Source organism: Myodes glareolus, chromosome 4 (assembly GCF_982192425.1).
Source record: "Myodes glareolus chromosome 4, mMyoGla1.1, whole genome shotgun sequence".
NCBI classification, from domain to species: Eukaryota; Metazoa; Chordata; class Mammalia; order Rodentia; family Cricetidae; genus Myodes; species Myodes glareolus.
This window is the reverse complement of record NC_142029.1, coordinates 79,638,290-79,650,802: the sequence shown is the minus strand read 5'-3', so window position 1 is coordinate 79,650,802 and position 12,513 is coordinate 79,638,290. Positions and strand designations below refer to the sequence as shown.

The window sequence follows — 12,513 nt, the reverse complement described above, 5'->3', positions numbered from 1 at the left end:
TGACTTTTAAGCTAGTTAGGGAGGAGCCCCGTCTTACAATTAATTAATTAGCATGAAGATACTTTCCTCTGACCTGAGGCGGAGGGTTTAAAGCACCTTCCTCTTCTGGGGGTGCGGGGGTGTCTTACTGCTCTGACACATGCCCCAGGATTTTCCTCCCTCCAGGTTCTAGATCTTGGCCGTCTAGCTTCCTGGTCTTACCTCCGTGGCCTGATCCTGGCAGTCTCATTTCAAGAAAAAGAAATGTTGTTTTCCTTTGCCTGCTCTGCCACTCCCCCGGTGGGGTTGGATAACCAGACATCCGCCTCCTTCTGCCCTTATATGGGAGGCAACTTACTTGGAGAGAGAGGTGGAACTGAGCATGCGTCTGTGCTTTTAGGAAAGCCTTTTCTCAGCATCCAAGATCCCCCATTACTCCCTCCCTCTCTCCAATCTGTCTCACACATCCCTCCTGCGGTCCAGCCAAATGCAGGCAATGGGACTTGTTATCCCTAGTACCTTGTCAGCTGGAGAAGGAGGGGCAACTGACAAGGGCTTTGTGCATCCGGATTTCCCAGTTTTGTAAGAGGTAAATGCTGGAGCCCAAGCACGCATAAATCTCTCATTAACGACACAGCCCCTTTGCGTGAGAGCCTTCCAAGCGACTGTGAACTCACTTTGGCCTGAAGGTCAGATTGCCTACATAGTGAAAATGGCTAAGAAAACATTTAACATTGCTGAGTAGTACCTGCTATCCCTCACTTTTCTCACCCGCTTGATCTATACACCTCCAGATATATATAAAGCAGATTTTAAAAAAAGATGAAGACATAGTACTAATTGAGATTATTTTCACCAAAGTTCTTCGATTGTGGACCGTGGGTAGACACTAGTCCACAGTTCTGAAATCTGCTGCTTCCACTGCGATTGTTTCTAGTTTTTTCTCTGGTTTGTGGAAAGAGGAAATTGTTAACTCCTACTTGTGGTCGTGAGGATTAGCCTGGGAGACTTCAGGGGCACATTAAGGGGGTCAGTGAATCCTAGACACTTTCCCTGTTGTCTGGGTGATAGATTTGGAAAGAATTCCCAAGAGGGGGCTGAGCCATCGACTCCACAGCCCCTGAGATTGTGCTGGTGCTGATGTTCTCATAGTGCAGTGTGGAGAGAAAGGGCTCTCCAGACTCTTCCATCCTTATATGATAGAAGTATACAGCGTGGAGAGAAAGGGCTCTCCAGACTCTTCCGTCCTTATATGATAGAAGTATACAGCGTGGAGAGAAAGGGCTCTCCAGATTCTTCCGTCCTTATATGATAGAAGTGTCATCCTTGCGTTCCCATCTCGTCTGGTCCAGAGGAAGATTTAAAATCTGCTTCCCTGAAAACCTGAACAGTTCCTCTCAAAGCTACATCAGAGCACAGAAATTATTGAAAGGTATCTCAAAATAACTTGAGAATATGAAACTATGTCAAATAACAATAAAATAATAGTAATTCTTCACTAAGAAAGAGCTACTTAAATAAATTTTGATCCAGCTGCCACTAGCATGTTTTTCTTCCTTTGCCCCACCACTCTTATTGTTTTAAAGATTTATTTTTATTTTATGTGTATGAGGTTTTTTTTTGTCTGCATTATATGTCTGCATCACATGCATGCCTGGTGCCTGTGGAGGTCAGAAAAGGGTGTCAGTTCCCCTGGAACTGGAGTTGCAGATGGGTGTGAGCCACTGTGTTAGTGCTGGACTGAACCTGGGCCCTTTGCAAAAGCAGTCAGTGCTCTTACCCAGCAAGCCACCTTTCCAGCCCCCTCTTCTTATCATATTCTGGATCACCTGTTGATAAATTACTGCCCTTCTGCCCATCCTGGCACTGCAATCACATGAGCAGTTTCTACCCCTAAACTGTCTTCTGCCATGACTCCTCTTTTGGGATTAACTTAGAGCTGATCTCTGGTTGTTTGTGAGAGACTCAGATTTTTGAAAATATGATTTTGATCCAGCTCCAAAAGTTAATGAAATACAACCATAACCCACTGAACACGGGCCTAGGAATTGATAGCAGTGGCTACCACAAAACAAACAAAAACCCAAAAAGCAACAACCAAAAAAAGAAAGAAAGGAAGGAAGGAAGGAAGAAAAAGAACCCACACAACAAAACAAAGCAGTTTTTAAAAAATGGCTTATTGCCTATTCTGGTAACTCTCATTTCTATCAATTATGCTTAAAGGCAGTCTTATTGTAGAATGAACTCCCTGGGGTGTTGGAGAGATAGCTTAGTGGTAAACAGTGCTCCCTGCTCTTCAGAGGATCCAAGTTCAGTTCCCAGCACCCACGTAGAACAGCTCCCAACTGCCTGTAACTCCAGGTCCAGGGAACTCAACATCCTCTCCTGGTTTCTGTGGGCATCTGCATTTACAAGTACCCCCACCCCCCACATAGAGATATAGGCACATACACATAATTAAAATGTAAAATAAATAAATAAATGACATTAAAAACAAAATACTCCCTAGGACTAGGTTTCTTTCACTTACTCCTTCCATATTTCTTTCATTTGTTCAACAAACATTTGTTCTAATTGTGAGCATCATGTTAGGCGTGGTATGAATAAGATTATCTCTGGGATGAATTGTGCAAGTTGACGTCTGTATAACTGTTCATAATTGTTTCTCTTCTCTTTTGTTTGACCACAGTCTGACTTCACCCAGCCCAATCCACAGTGCAAAGAGTGAATCCATTATAACCCAGTCAGAGGAAAAGGCCGATTTTGTGATTGTTCCCTCTGAAGGAATAGAGAACAGAACAGGTACCACTGCCCGCCTGTGGGTTGCTTCAAGGGGAGGCTTTTAGCGTGAAGACTTCAGAGCTTCTGACTATGTACGTTAAGGTTCCTGGCTGTGTCTGTCTTCACAGTTTGTGCTTGTAGGGTCAGGGTAAGCTCGAGAGGACTCTAATGCCTTTGAGCCAATTAATGTAGTCATTGTCGTACATGATGTCCTTTCTGGTACTGAGCTGTCAAAAAAGCTCACAGCAGCGTAGAGCAACCTGCCCTTGACTGACTGCTACAAATTAGGAAGTGACATTGGGGCAGTCAGAAGCTGTATTAGGGTAAATAGTTTTTACTATTTCTATTTTGTGAAGATGATTTTGGTTCTTCACTAACTTAGGTTGGAGCCAGGAATATATAGTTTTAAACCAAAATGCCCATGAGAACATGCAGCAGATCTTGTTATAAAGGGCTACAGAAAGGACCACAGAGTTCTCATTGCTTAAGCTTTTGAGCCTGCCTCATTTACCCTTTTTTCCCTCCCTACTTAAGCATGAAAAGAAACATGGATAAGGCAAAGTACAAGTGTTAGCTTGACGTCTACTCATCTGTAAAGGTTGCAATGAAACTGAACCCCACAAAAGAAAGTCTAAAATGAAATTCTTCTTCACTCTGCTTCCCCTCCAGCCCAAGCATTTGTACCAGTCAGTCATAACCTGGGTGTGGCGGTGCACATCTGTAATCTCAGCACTCAGGAGGTGGGGGTAGGTAGATCACACATTTGGGGCCAACGAGACTACCTAGAGAATTCCAGGCCAACCTGGGCTACACAGTGAGACCCTGTGTCAACAACCAAAAAACAAAGAGCCATCCATGGAGTCAGAATCTCTTAAGGCTGCAGAGAGAAAGGAGGAGGATTTATCGACTTGCACTATCAGATACTACTGGGTCCTTCGTGTTTTACCTCTTAATCTTTACTGCAACTCAGGGAGTTGCTGTGCACCTTTAGAAGTAAAGAAGCTTGCCCAAAGACTTCACAGCCCTCTGTATTCCATAATCCACATAAATGGTGATGCATGTAATTAGTATAAAGGGACATCAGAGCGAAGAGGTCGTGAAGACAAGGAAATAAACCAGGGAGTAATAGTGAAGTTTTGTGAGTATGCTTTACTAATTTTATTTCAGCATGAATCACAGGATATTGTGGGGAAAAGGTCCAGTTATGCCTCAATGGGGTGAAAGGAATAGGTTTGTCTTAGCTGGGTTTCTGTTGCTGTGACATAACAAAATGTCACCACCAAAAGCGGAAAGGGTCAGTTTTGCTTAGAGGTTACAATCCATTATGAGGAGAAGCCAAGGCAGAGCTCAGGGTGGGAACCTGGAGGCAGGAACTGAAGCAGATACACATGGCCTACTTTCTTGCTCAGTTTGTTTCCTTATACATCCAAGGACTACCTGCTCAGGTGTGGCCCCACCCACAGTGGCCTGGGCCCTCTCACACCAACGTTAATTAGAAACCGCCCTCTAGATGTGCCTACAGGCAGTCTGATAGAGGTGTTTTCTCAGTTGCGGTTCCTCTTCCCTGGTTTGTGTAGTTAGCAAACACCAGTCAGCACAGGGCTGGTTAAACCACAGTCTCCCATCCAAAGTTCCAGAGTCCCCAAAGGGATTTTGTTTTCATTGGCATCTGACGGTTCCTTTACTTATAAATCGGACTCTGGGAATGTGAGTTCTAAGGAACTGGGAGTAAGATCTTTGTGTGCCATAACAGTCTGTAGGGCCAGGAGCCCCCCTGCTTAACTGAACCCGTGCTTTCCGGAGCCTGGTACCCCCCCCCCCCCCCCCCCCCCCGTTAACAGCCAGTTCTTTGTGTCTCACAGCCCCACCTAGTGGAGAGTCCAGTTTATGTGTGCAGACAGGTTCAGAAGGCAGGTGACCTGAACCTGTGAGGTACGCTGAGCCCAGGCTGCCGGAAACCACTCTTCTTCAACATGGACTATCTTCCCACCTTTCATTTTGCAGACGAGACAGACTCTCCATTGTCCCGAGACTGGAGGCCTGGGAGCCCGGGAACGTACCTGGAAACCACATGGGAAGAACAGCTATTGGAACAACAAGAACATTTAGAAAAAGAAATGGAGGAGGCAAAGAAAATGATTTCAGGACTACAGGTAGCTCATTCCTTTGCAGTTTGTTCTTGGTGCCCTACTTAATTCTTTCTCTTAAATCAGTAGTATCAGTTAGCAAGGAAAAAGAAAACCTACTTTAGTTGTGTGTGAGGGGGTGAAAACTCACTTGTGAATGTTTTAAGTGGACTTTGGAACTCTTGTTTACCATCCAGCTGTTAGGATTTGTGCAAGCTCGGGAGCTCCCACTGACCCCTGTTTTGTAGGTAGGCGTCTTTACTACTCTTACAGACCCGCAACTGCACTTTGAACAAAGGCTGTCTCTCAGGAATTCAACAACAGAAAAGTGCAAGAGGCAATAATAGCACCAGGTTTCCATTTGAGTCTGGCTGAGGGACTTGGCTCCCTCCAAACGCATCAGCAACTGATACCAAGGCAGTGCTCTGCTAGGAGGTTTTCCTTGAACAACAAAGCCCTTCAGTTGTTCCTATACCTGTGCTATCAGTCAGGGGAATCTCCCCCAGAGATCGACTGACCCACATGACTTAGAGCCTGTCCTGTGACCCCCTCAATCCTCTGTCCTTATTTGATTGGCTCTGTTTGGAGGGAGCCCTTGTAGTGTGCTGAAGACCCTGAAATTGCCTAGGAATATTCCATTCTGTTTGTGCTGGGAACTGCACCAGTTTTGAATTGTGAAATATTTATGGACACATAAACAAAGCCCACATTATGTGCGAGGCTCTGGCAGGCTGTGGAGGGCGTGCTCCTAGCCAGTCGGCAACAGGGTGGGGACACAAAAGGTTCCTAAAGAAAAAAGGAGATTGGTGCTTTGGTAAAACAATTTGCATAATGTGTGCCCTAGGAGCTCACATCGATTAGAGGGATGTTTACATCCTCCTAAGCATTCCCCCGAGAAATTTGTCGTGTCTCCTTCTTGCTCTGTATTAAAATAATTAAAAAAAAAATCTGTTGGGTTCATTTCTCTCCCTCCAGTAAGGAATACTTTAATGATTTGTTGTTGTTGTTTTAATAGGAAGTTTTTCATGAATTTGTGAGATTTTACCTAACCAGGTTTTTCCCCAGAGTAATTTGCATTATGTGAAGAAGGCATGGGTAGCTATCGGTTTGGTTCTGTTTGATTTGCATTCCTTAGCTTGGGAGAAAGTCAGTGACTAATGAAACAGAAAACTAAAGAAGAAAGTTGACTGGCAGAAAGGCAACATCCTAATATCTCCTTCACACAGAGGAGTTTTAATTCCCTGCTGTGTGATGACAGTGAGGATCCAATCTCACTGAAGAGCACAAAAGGCTCCCAGTGTCCCCTGGACTCCTTAACTCTTTCTATGATGAACGAGTTGTATGTCAAGTCACATCCAGAATTGGAAACTTATTAGTATGCCATAATTAGAGACCATTGAGCAGTCTACCACTGGGGTTAATATTTCTGCAATGACCCCCACGTCTAATGTCCCAGTGCCTGCAATTCCCTGCAAACCCCGGGCTGTGTGCCCACCCACTCGTTCCTCTCACCATGACTCCATGGGAAAACCAAGTTCATGTGATTTTCTCAAACATTATGATTAGTGTTTAGTAGAGGAACTGTTGACTGGATTTTAGAGCATTCTTCATCATCGTGTATGATGAATTTGTATTATATTTTTTAAAGAGGTTTTATTTAACCTCTGAATCTCTTTCAAGTTGAAACAAAGCTGCCACAAATTTCCAATCTTTAACTCACCTGGTGTATTTCATAATGCATACCTGAGCAGGCAGATCTCTAAATTTGAGGGCTCTAAAGTATACTTGGATACAGCTTAAAGAATAAGATTGTGTACTTGGATGCAGCTTTAAGAATAAGATTGTGAGGCTGGTGGGATGGTTCAGCAGGCAGAGACATAGACTGCCGAGCATGGGGATCTGAGTTCGATCCCTGGGACCTACATAGTGGAAGGGGAGATCTGACTCCTGAAAGCTGTCCTCTGACTTCCCCACCACATATCCATGGCTCACATGCACCCACACATAACACACAGATATGCTCAACAGAAAGATGGCTCAGCGGTTAAGAGCCTCTGCTTTTACGGAGGCTTGAGTTCGTGTCCCAGCACCCCAGTGAGACAAGGATCACAACTCCATATCTTTGCTATCCAACACCCTCTTCTGGTCTCCGTGGACAGTGAACTCATGTGCACAAACCCACACAGAGACATTAAAAATAAAAGTAAATTTTATCGGAGCAAGGTGTTGCATGGAGGCAGAGGTAGATAGATTTCTGTGAGTTTGAGGCCTGCCTGGGCTACAGAATTCCAGACCAGCCAGGGCTACATAGTAAGGTCCTAAAACAATCAATCGATTGATAAAAAATAAACATAAATTTCAAAATAAATAAAATGTAAAAGGAAAGGCATGAGATTGCAAACTATAAATACCATGTTAGGTGTAGGTTCGTGGGAGAGGCAGTGTCCTAGGGCCCCAGTGCTGAGCTTCCTGAGCTTCAGGGTGTGTCCACCCCCTTTGTACTCACTAATGCACGAATGCAAAACAGCCTGGGGTTGAAATGACCGAGGCCATCTCTGGAAAGATTTTTCTTTCTTCTATTCATGTTGCCTCAGGGGGTGAAAATGAGAATTATTAAAACAAACAAACAAAAAGCAAACAGTCCCAAGGCTGTGTTTTCAAATGGATTTCAAACAGTTCATTGTAATATACTTCTCTGAGGAAAGATAATTCCACACTGATTTTAGATTCCCAGTCGGCTGGAAGAGCTGTGTTTGAAGAGTTCTAGTTGGAAATTTGGAAATGTGTTTGGACACTTCTGAAGGGAAGGTTTGTTAGTAATTCTTCTGAGACAAAAAAATGCTCAGAGCAGAGGGTCTGTGTGTGTCCAGAAAGATGAAAGTGCTCCATGGGCTTCGGGGTATAGCTCAGCTGGTACAGTGTCTTTGTGCTCCATAGGTGTTGGGGTGTAGCTCAGCTGGTACAGTATCTTTGTAGTTTCATGGGGTTCTAGGTTTGATCCTCATCGCTTTGTAAACTAGGCATGGTGGTACATGGTTGAAATCCCAGCACATGGGAGGTGGAGACAGGAGACCCAGAAGTTCAAAGCCATCCTTTGCTGTTCTAAGCCAGCCTGGAGTACATGAGATGATGTTTAAAATGAGGGAAGGGAGTTGTAACAGGGACCTCTAGAAGGGGCCAATGGAAATAAGCAGAGGTCATTGTCTGGTTTCCTTCAGAAGCCTGTTATGTCGTCTGGAGGCTTCCATTTATGGGGAACTTACCCAGCCTGACTCTAGACTGAATCAGGTGGCGGGGAGTTCAACCCCTCCCTCCCTTTGTGGTTTATCCAGGCCTTACTACTCAATGGCTCCTTACCTGAAGATGAACAGGAGAGACCCTTGGCCCTCTGTGAACCAGGAGTCAACCCCGAGGAACAACTGGTGAGCTCCATGTTTGTGGCGGGATACTAGGCCTGGCATGTTTCCACACTTGACCTCACTTTTTTGAAATACTCTCTCCTGACTCCTGGAGTTCACCTACCAGTTTTGATTATTCCTTCCTGGTTTCTTCATTGATTTTAATCAACAGATGTCCAGCAAATGCTGACTCTTTAAGTCAGACACTGATCCAAGGTGTTAGGTCACCAAAGGCTCTACTCCCCTGCAGTTTATGGCCGGGTTCCACGAAACTTTTCTTTTCTCTGTGTTATGATGTAGATACACGCGTCAGCACCTGGACCAGTTGTCCACCGTCACTGGGCAGTGTCGTCTGTCTTCCGTGTTTCCGCTCGCTCTCACAGATGGATTTCTGTCCATGAGCTCAGCTCTCTCTAGAGAGTTGTAGAGCTGTGTGGGCAGCACACAGTCTCCATGATTGGGTGCCACACACCCCGGTTTCAGTGGGTCCTCAACTAAGGTTTTCTATTCCTAAAATTTAAGGATAATTTTATGTCGTCTTCCCTTTGTATAAAATTTTTCACTGATGGGACTGGAGAGATGACTCAGTGGTTAAGAGTACTTAACCCAAGGTTAGTTCCAAGACCCATGTCGTGTGGCTCCCTGCAGTGCTAGGGGATCTTTTACCTCTGGCTTCCCAGGCTCCTGCACTCACACATACCCATAGGCAGACACACAGCTACACATAATTAGAGAGAATAAAAAGAAATACTGTTAAAAAGCAGTATATATATAAATTTCCCCATTGACTTCATTGGCCCTTTATAGTCTGGCTCCCATTTTCCTTTTCAACTTCATCTTTTTCTCCCTTGACTCCCAGGACACACACTTACCTAAACTTCATCATATTGTTTTATGTCATGCATTTTGGCTTATGCTTGTATCAGAGAACATGTATTCACAGTACAAAAGTGGTTTCTAATAAATGCTCAATGAGTGTTTGTTGAATGAACGATCTATGAACTTAACAGTGCAAGTGCATGACCATCTTTGTCTTATATTTAGATTATAATCCGCAGCCGTCTGGATCAGAGCATGGAGGAGAATCAAGACCTCAAGGTAGGACAGGACGTGTACATTTTCCTCCTTTGAAAGCAGTTGTGGTGCATAATGAGCCAGCCTTGGGACAGCTCTGGGGAGGGAAAGTGATGTGGTGCCGGGGGCTACCTGGATCTCTTCTGTGCTGTGTCTTTCTTTGGAGGAGAGAAACATCCGAACTTTGTCACAGTGGTAACACCTTTTTAATCTTAGTGCTATATCATAGTTATCTGTGTTATTTGGGGGAGTACCTTTCTGTAAATTTGAGATCTTTCTATATTTCTTTTTTAATTGAGAGAAAAAGATGAATCTAGACTGGGCATGGTGGTATATAAATTAGGGTCTAGCCTGATCTACATTCTGAGTTCCAGGCCAACCAGACTGACATAGTCAGAACCTGCCCCAAAGAAGGGGAGGGTGTCTATTTGTGTGGTTCTTTTTTATGAATATTTTCCAGAGTTCTTTTAGGTCAGTGCTTTTGTTGTTGTTTTGATTGTCCGCTTGTTTTAATTTTTGGGTCAGCACTGGGGCTATAGATCAGTGGTGGAGTGATTGCTTAGTATGTGCAAGGCACTGTGTCAACCTCTAATAGCACAATAAAGTAAAAGACAAAATGAAAGGATTGAGTCCTAGGTATGAACAAGGACATCTAGGTCAGTGGTAGAGCAACATGACTGAGCATCTCTCCCCAGAAATTGGGTTGCATGCATGCATACACACTTAGACCTGCATTTTTGATAACTTTTGAGCCCATCTGTCGGAGGCCAGGTTAAAACCCAATTTTAGATGTGCTAATTATGAATCATTTGTGTGATATAATAGACCCGGGTCTCAGTAACAGGCATTGCTTTCCTAAAATCCCTATTTTTAGTCACACTCATATATATGGAAATTTAATTACTTAATTTTCTATTATAAGACCAAATTCATTCTTGTTTGGACCACCAAGAACAATAACCCCAGTCCACAAAGAACAAGAAGTCTTTGGGCGAATCAGAAGCATGCCAACCCTTTGTTGAAGTTAAATGAAATCGAAATAGCTATTCAGCAGCAGCAGGCATAGGCTTCGCATGTCTGAGTGGAGATTTAGATGATGTGATCAAGTCTTCCTGGTGGTGGAGAGTCCGTGGGGCTGGAGGGGTGTCTTCTAAGCACGGCTCTCCTCTGCCTGGGCAGCTCAGTGGCGGGTGCCACAGGACAGAGGGGTCTTAGTCTTGTTTCCGAGGGTCAGCCTTTATTGCTCTCGGGACTACATCTGTTTGTGCCTCAGCTGATGGGTTAGTCCTCACGGAATGGCCAACTGGGTTTTGTCTTCTTGCGGACAGAATGAGGTAATGCTTATGAGACAGCTAAGGCGCCACCATCTGATCTCACTGTGTTTGGTTTGTAGAGGGAGCTGCTGAAATGCAAGCAAGAAGCCAGAAACCTGCAGGGGGTGAAGGTAAAAGGCAGACATTGCTTTCCTTCTTTCTTTGCTATTTTATTCTTTGTAAGCCTCTGTGAGGTCGAGTGAGCTATTTGTGAGCGTTGAGAGCTGGCTACTGGGGGACTGTTGGGATTTGCTAGGAGTCTTTACCAGGCTTGGTCTAGGAGTATAGGAGGGGCTTTGTGGTGGGCAGAGACATGCTGAGGAAGACATCTTTGTTCTGCTGAGGCTTATGTCTCATATTGTGATTCATGGTGCTGTCACTTGCCTCTGCGCCACCTTGACTTTCTCTGTGTGAGAGCACCCCCACTCTCTCACTTCAAAAGAATGCCCTTTTTAGGAGAAAAGAGAAGAGAATGGTTGGAATGGTTAATAACATTCTGACAGTTTAGAGACACAAAAGGATAGACTATGAAAATTCTCCCACCAGTTCTGCCTCACCCCGCCCCATCCCATCCTGCCCCACTGCCACCTCAGCCAGTTTTGTCCCTCTTGAGGCAACAGTTATCCAATATGTCTATTTATTGCTTTCTCCCACTTTTCAACCCAAATAATAGTATATTGCAAGCACAGCTTGGCGTTGCGCTTCTTTCACTTAGCACTGTGTTTGAGAGGTTCTATAGTAAATGCTTTTCTTTTTAATTTTATTTTTATGTGTGTGGATGTTTTTCCTGTGTATATGTCTACACCACTTGCGTGTCTGGTAACTGAGGAGGCCAGAAGAGTGTGTTGGATTCCCTGGAACTGGAGTTACAGATGGTTGTGAGCCTCCATATGGTGTTGGGAATTGAACTCGGGTCTTTTGGAAGAGCAACTGGTGTGCTTAACAACTAAGCCATCTCTTTAGCCTCACAATAGATTTGTGCATATATATTTAAAATTTAAAGATATATATATATATATAATAACTAATACATGTATATGTTTGATAGTTTCCTGTCGGTGGCATTTTAGACTAGCTACTTTGGGGGAGCTGTTTTGCTGATATATACAATGCTTGAGCTAATAACCTTGAATATATGTTATTTACACAAATGGGACTATAACATCTAAGTATTCACCTAAAGCTCCTACTGTTCCCCTCTGTCTTGCACAAACTTTCATTGACTAGCCAAGAGTAACTCGGTAATATTTCCCAAAGCACATTCCGTAACCTCAGCCCTTTGAAGTATTTCAAAACAGTAGTGTGCCCTTTGATTAAATGAGTTTGAGAGATTCCTGATAGGCTTAAAGAGTCATTGTGAATAATGCCACATCGAAGGATCTCAGAAGGTATATCGTGAAATTGCTCATTTACTAAGTGAGTTATTGCCCTTACGGAGGACCTGAACTTCACTGACAGACAGACACACAGACACACATGTGCACACCCCACAAACAGAAATGAAAGCTTTGAAAATTGTTTTCAGCAGCCCCCCAAAACATTAAGACTAGCTGCCACAGAGGCTCCTTTCCCTGTCATTCTCTATCATCTACCCCGTGATCCCGTGCGGTGCACTTTGGAAATGTGCTAGGCTACAAATATCAGGGACATCTTAGATTGCCTCTGCCATGTACTGACCTGTCACCTGGGTGATTAAAAATGGGTTCCCTACTAGATCTGGTACTCATCTGAGATCTTACCATTTTGGAGGCTGAGGTAAGAGAACCATGAATTCAAGGCCATACTATACTACCTAGAGCAATGGTTCTCAACCTGTGGGTTGCGACCCCTTTGGGGGTCAAT

General features: G+C 44.1%; 1 protein-coding gene across 5 annotated transcripts in view; it reads left to right on the top strand.

The window, feature by feature from the left end:
• The window catches only part of Dixdc1 (DIX domain containing 1), an 86,570-nt gene that overhangs the window by 45,615 nt on the left and 28,442 nt on the right, over window positions 1–12,513 (top strand). For all 5 annotated transcript variants that reach the window (XM_085688731.2, XM_048417270.3, XM_048417271.3 and 2 more), the window contains 5 exons: window positions 2,669–2,781; window positions 4,765–4,913; window positions 8,219–8,308; window positions 9,329–9,382; window positions 10,752–10,802. In XM_085688731.2, the coding sequence (XP_085544857.2) occupies window positions 2,669–2,781; window positions 4,765–4,913; window positions 8,219–8,308; window positions 9,329–9,382; window positions 10,752–10,802 (457 nt within the window). The remainder of the gene's footprint in view (window positions 1–2,668; window positions 2,782–4,764; window positions 4,914–8,218; window positions 8,309–9,328; window positions 9,383–10,751; window positions 10,803–12,513) is intronic.